General features: G+C 40.6%; 1 protein-coding gene across 1 annotated transcript; it reads right to left on the minus strand.

Moving 5' to 3' along the window:
- Nucleotides 1-1,088: 1,088 nt before the first annotated feature.
- Nucleotides 1,089-5,171, minus strand: gcshb (glycine cleavage system protein H (aminomethyl carrier), b). The gene is made up of 5 exons (XM_085354793.1): nucleotides 5,030-5,171; nucleotides 3,937-4,016; nucleotides 1,594-1,657; nucleotides 1,367-1,498; nucleotides 1,089-1,189 (listed from the first exon to the last, which is right to left on the minus strand). Exons 1-5 carry the CDS (start codon nucleotides 5,169-5,171, stop codon nucleotides 1,095-1,097), a joined length of 513 nt encoding a protein of 170 aa, XP_085210919.1. The 3' UTR covers nucleotides 1,089-1,094.
- Between the last annotated feature and the right edge of the window lie 829 nt (nucleotides 5,172-6,000).

A 6,000-nucleotide genomic window follows, 5' to 3' on the forward strand; every position in this document is an offset into this window, starting at 1 on the left:
CTAGGGGCCACCGTAGAAAATAATATAGATTAGGCACAGGTTTCTGTAAGAGGAAACAAAGATGTTCAGGGACTACCCCACCTGCAGTCCTACAAAGGTGTTGGAGTCATTTGAAAACCAGCAGAATGACACTAATGTCCATGAAGCTAATTAAATAAAGAAAATAACCCAACAACATTACCATCTTCTGCTTTGAATTCCTCTCATTACTCAATCACAACTGTTTTTCCCAGGTTTTAAAAGCCAACTGAGGGTCAAACCGGCCTTTTCAATCCAACGGAGGAATATGAAAAATGGTTGTTACAGTCAGCAGCAGACACTGGTGGTGAACACACTGCAAGAATAAACTGAAAACAACCTATTTAGACCAATCACAGTCTTCTCATTATCAACCTGAATGTGCATGTTTTTGTTCAGTCATTGATTTTAAAACCACTGCGGCATTAATCATTGATTAACTAGCTTCGACTAACTCAGGCTATCATCACCTGAAGGCAAAGGTCAAAGTATTTTAAACTATAATAGACACACACAAAAAGCTGCAGTCTGTCCTGGCAGCTCATATGAAGCAATTTGGTTTGAATGTGTCTGTCTGAAGAGCTTCAAAAAATATTACAGCTAAAGGTGTGCTGTCACTTTTGCCCCGCAAATAGGTCCCTACATGTTCACAATACACACCTCTGTGATTACTTGCCTTGCCAAGAATGCGAGAAATGATTCATTTCCCAAGTTTGAATACAACAACCCAAACAAAATGCCCACATTTTATTAAATGGATTTGAAACAGCACGTTCAAGTTGTTTAACACATCTGTATATTGGTAATGGAGCAAAGCACCACAAACAAGACCCAATAATACGGACAGATCTTGAGATTAAGAGCCCTTTAGATGTGCTAGTTGCTTAACAAAAAGGAACTTTCTAAGTGGAAGCTGTTACTGAGCATTTGTAGTCGAGTATTTTAGTTTGAGGACACAATTCCGGTACTAGAATAAATACCACAGATGAATAAGTGTGACACACTACATGTTAGTAACCTTGCAGGGACTAATCTTTGACTGTGATTAAATTACAAAGCAAAACGAGTTTATAATTTTATTCAAGTGATGTGACAAATTTATCATATGCAGCTTGATCCATGAGGCCATCAAGTTCTTCGGGCTTTTCGATGGTCATCTTGATTATCCATCCTGAAAGATAAGAGTTTGTTTATTTCAAAATCAAGAGCTGTACTTGCTGAAAAGAACGAGCTGTAATTTTACTTCTTTGTAATACTGGTTTGGCAGGTTGTCCTCTATCCTGCAATTCTGAGAAATCACAAGGACAAGTGTACTGGCAAAGTACGACATTGGGTGGTGAATGCTCACCCTTTGCATAGCAATCTTTGTTCACAAGTCCAGGATTTTCTGCCAGCTCTGTGTTGATTTCAGTCACCTCTCCTGTTAATGGTGAGTACAGCTCGCTGGCAGCCTTTACACTTTCCAGTGCACCAAACTCATCTGCAACACACATATACACACAGAGGAAAAACACTTCTTATTTCAAGACTAGAATCAATCACTTGATAAATATGTCAAAAATTCACAGCTCTTACCCATTTGTTCAAGTCTTTGGCCGACTTCAGGGAGTCCACAGTATACCACATCACCTAATGCTTCCTAAAATGACAAAAAAAACTATATGACAAAGTATTATAGATAACCACATGGAGGTTGTCCAAGAATCTTTTTTTATTTAAGATTTAGAGAACTTCATACAGTACTTCAATATCTAACAGCACTGTAGGAATACAACGCTTATTTAGGGGGGGTCTAATACTATAATCAGTTTATTGTTTTAATAAGCAGTCAGCAACAGCAGGATGGCTCAAAGTAAAGAGTCCCTGTGTTCAATGATCACAGTACTGAAAACTGTCAGTCTGGTTTTTACTGTTCTGGATCATTTTATTGTCCCAATAGCCAGTTTACATAGCCAAGAATCAGAGCCTGGGCCTCCACCCCTGCCCACCCTGTGCCTGACCCCTACGGCACCTCCTGGGGGTGGTGGATCCACAGAAGGAAAGGGACTCAGAGTGGACTTGCTGCTCCTCCACATTGAAAGGAGCCAGTTGAGGTGATTCTGGGATCTGATTAGAATGCCTCCTGGTTGAGGTATTCCAGGCATGTCCCACCGAGAGAAGGCCCCACAGCAGGCCCAGTGTGGTGAGATTACATCTCTCACCTGGCCTGGGAACGCCTCTGTGGCTGGTGGCTGGGGAGTGGGAGGTCTGGGCATCTCTGCTTAGGCTGCTGCCACCTTAACCTAGCCCCAGATAAGCAGAAGAGGACGGATGGATCATTTTATTTTAAATTGTTCTAATGCATGCTTCATCCAGGTAAGGAAATCTCACAAATTCTTCTCTTTTCAGTGAAGGATAAACACAAAACACAACGTCCAGATGAACGGAATCAATTTCTGGGAATTACTTTTAGACAGTTCATGAAATTTGTTGCCAAAACAGTAAGATTTCACCAGATAGGTTTAAAATGCTGGCAGTCTGTAGAGGGTACTGCAACAGAACAATATACTGTAAATTTGGCTTTAGCTTTGTCACACTTTTATTAACTGCTGCCTGCCACAGTTAGCTTTAACAATGCTTTCACAGCATAAATGTGAAACTCAACCTTGTCGATGTTATACTAAATTACCTCCAGCTTATTAATACAAAATAACCCTGAAAGAATTCAAAAAACATTTTCAGGGTTGTTTCTTAGTTTAAAGACATGGATGTTTCATGGATTCATTAGTCTTTTGTAAGCCTCATCCTAAGGCTATATTGAAATAGTGAAAAAGCAAGGATGGGTAAAATGAAAAGATTTTGAATTTGATGACATTTCAGAAAGACGGCATTCTGCTGCAGTACCTCCTACTTTGAACCTCCCAATCAGCCGGGCCTTTGTGTGTGTTCTACCTGTGCCTGGCTTTCCTCCACGTGCTTCTGTTTCCTTACACAGATCACAGAAGCTTGTTAGGTTAACTAGTGACCACAGGTGTGGAAGTGAGTTTGCATTAGCCCTGTGATTGGCTGGTAATCTGCTCAGGACCCTGCCTCGCATCCTATGACTCCTGAAATAAGGCTCCAACTCCTGGACGGCGTCAGGTTCAGTGGCCTCAGGATTTCATCTCTGCTTTTTGCAGATGATGTGGTTCTGTTAAGAGTCATCGAGCGAGAACTTTCAGCTTTCACTGGGGTTGGTCTGCAAATTAGTGTGATGTGGCTGGAATGAGAATCAGGACCTCCAAGTCTAGGCCCATGGTTCAAAGCCCTCCAATGTGGCTGATTTAAAACAATTCTGAAAAGAATAGTTGTCCAAAATTCCTTCACAGTGATGTGAAAGCCTCGTGTCAGTTATTGCAAACTGATTGCAGGTGTTGCTTCCAAGGGTGGAAAAACCAGCTATAAGACTTATGGGACAATTACTTTTATTTCCACAGGTAGGTTTGGGTTGTATTTTGTCCCTTAATAAATCAAACTGCATTTAATATTTACGCAGATTGTTAGATAGTCTCAGACGTGTTGCAACTATGCAACAATAAAGAGAGGTGAAGGGGTCAGATACTTTTTCACAGCACTGTATGTCAGGTGTAAAAGGGGTAGCAGTAATAACGATTCTTTAAAAAGCTAGATTCATGTTTAAAGATATTCCAGTATACATTCAAGTCCTTGAATGTCTCCAAGTGTCTGCCCAGTCCTGCACAATGCTGGTGATCAATTGTGTCAAACATTGGCCATAAAAGCACTAAATTAGCCTGTTAAAGCACATCAGTTGAGGGCAAAGACCAGCTCTAAAGTGCACACTGCAGATTTTTCTACAGACTATTTTATTGCTATTTTTAGATAGTAATAGTTAAACCTCTGAACCACGTGAGCCATAAATTAGTAGAAAGACAAACCTACCTGGGCATAATTGCTGATACCAACAATGCCAACACCACCCTCCACTTGCACCCACTCGTGCTTATCTGTGAACTTTAATGCTACAGAGAGAAAAACAAAAGGAGAATTAGTCTGGAACAGATCAAATGATTATGTTTAAAGATGAAATTATAACAGTATGAACCAGTGGAACAGTGATGACGCTTTTGATTCGCATACGTCAATTTCTTGACAAGCTGTTACATCAATGGGAAGCCCACCAGTTGTGTGCTGTCTACAAGAGCTAACTTTGAGGCATTTGTGCGGACGTCACATCCCCGTTTTTTGGCTTGGTAAATCTTCAATTTTCACCATCACTGCTTTAACACTAACCACAGCTGACAGAGCTGCAGTTTTGAAGAGAAACACTGAACCATTTTGATTCAATGCTCCTCATGTCGCGTTTACCCTGCAGGAGAGAACTGTAATGGCTCAACAGCTTCCAGTGTTGGCACCTGACCAACACTGAAGAATACAAGTTCAAACCAGAGTGAACTATGCAAGATGATTGCTAAGGAGTACAGTAACTGCCAAGGCAAACGGCTCAAGAAACGCTTTCTGGTAACTCATTTGCTTCAGGAATATTTTTTTAAGTATGGATATCTGATAGGGTGGTGTCTGTGATTTAGAATTAATGAAAGCTACATGATAGTCACCCCTCCCCTGCCATTTGTAGCTCATGCCCAGTACCAGCACTGACTTTTGTTTAACAAGCTGCTTCTGGCTGCACGAGACTCGGGTAATTGGTCACCATCACAATTTAGAGCTCGTGCTCCTCTCACAGAGAATACGGCCGTCTGAACCCTTTAGCCAGCATAACATGTGGTGGCTAATTATCTGCACGTAAGCTTCGGTCTGTGAAGCTTCTTTAAAGTTAAAACAACGTTTTAGTTGTCTTTCCTCGCGCTTTTCTCTGCCGCCCTGTGGGAAAGTGACACAAACTGTGTGACCCCTTTTATTCCCACCCATTACAGTCAGGCAGGAATGTGTGAGCAACCCGCATGTAGTACCATTACAGCTCATTTGGCAACTCTGGGTTATTATTATTATTATTTTTTAAATGTATTATATTTACCTGCAGAGAGGACCGAGGACGTGCTCAGCGTCCGCGGGGAGCCGCTTCTCCACTGCAGCCGAGTCGCTGAAACCTGCGAGAGCTGAGGCAGTCTGGGCGAAAAGTTTGCAGACAGGCACCGCAGAGCTGCTCTCATCGCCATCTTCACTCAGTGTGAAGCCACAGTTTGATCGAAAGTGAATCACTTGACCGCGAGAGCGCGCACCATCCCACTACACGGTGTGGGAGGTGAGAGACCCGGGGCCAAAAAGCTCTCAAAAGTGAGTGAATGCACACTTAAAAAAAGAAATGCTAATTATTCAAAGTTAATGGGGTCAGAAGAAAATGCTTACATGTTCTACTTAGGTACAGTAGATAAGGCGGCACATGGCTGTTACGTTTGCTCTGTCTTTCTATTGAAAAAAATGTATAAAACGATAATATTAAAACAATAATCGCGATAACAGTAATATCAATAACTGCAATTTTCTAGTTTGAAATAAAACTGACATATTCAAGTGCCTGCGTAAAATTTACCTGTCGGATAGCAGCCTATTTAACAGGGGCGTTTCCAGGATTTATTTTATATGAGGTGGTGGTGACCCCAAGACTTTAATTTCTGAGAATTTCTTTTGCAATGGCAAAAAGAAGAAAAAAAAAAAGAGGAGAATGTCCATGAAACAAGTCCGTGAAAAAAACACGTTTTCTTTTTATATTTACTAAAATTTTATTTATAAATTACTTTAAACACCTGTTATTGAAATTAACTAACTACAACAATGAGTGCTATCTGGGAATTGTGATCACATGCTAGAAAATATCAGGCTCCTTATGTCTTACAAATTTATTACATAAAAAAGTTGTGCTTCACAACAGTGTAAATATATTTTGATTGTAAAGCCGAAGTATGATTATAACATTTTTGCTTGAGTATAAAGCATTTCTTCATTTATTTTAAATATTTCTTGCCACTTTGTAAAACAAGTAATCCA

The sequence above is a fragment of the Diplotaxodon limnothrissa genome, linkage group LG1, assembly GCF_057381915.1.
Source record: "Diplotaxodon limnothrissa isolate DT_005_m linkage group LG1, D_limnothrissa_male_GT1.1, whole genome shotgun sequence".
Classification (NCBI taxonomy): Eukaryota; Metazoa; Chordata; class Actinopteri; order Cichliformes; family Cichlidae; genus Diplotaxodon; species Diplotaxodon limnothrissa.

Bases quoted from the DNA above. Each gene is read 5' to 3' on its own strand.
- gcshb (XM_085354793.1), bottom strand. From the start codon at position 5,171: ATGGCGATGAGAGCAGCTCTGCGGTGCCTGTCTGCAAACTTTTCGCCC. The intron at 1,499-1,593 runs GTAAGAGCTGTG...TGTGTGTTGCAG, and splicing joins CCAAAGACTTGAACAAATGG to ATGAGTTTGGTGCACTGGAA. The intron at 1,190-1,366 runs GTGAGCATTCAC...CTTATCTTTCAG, and splicing joins CAAAGATTGCTATGCAAAGG to GATGGATAATCAAGATGACC.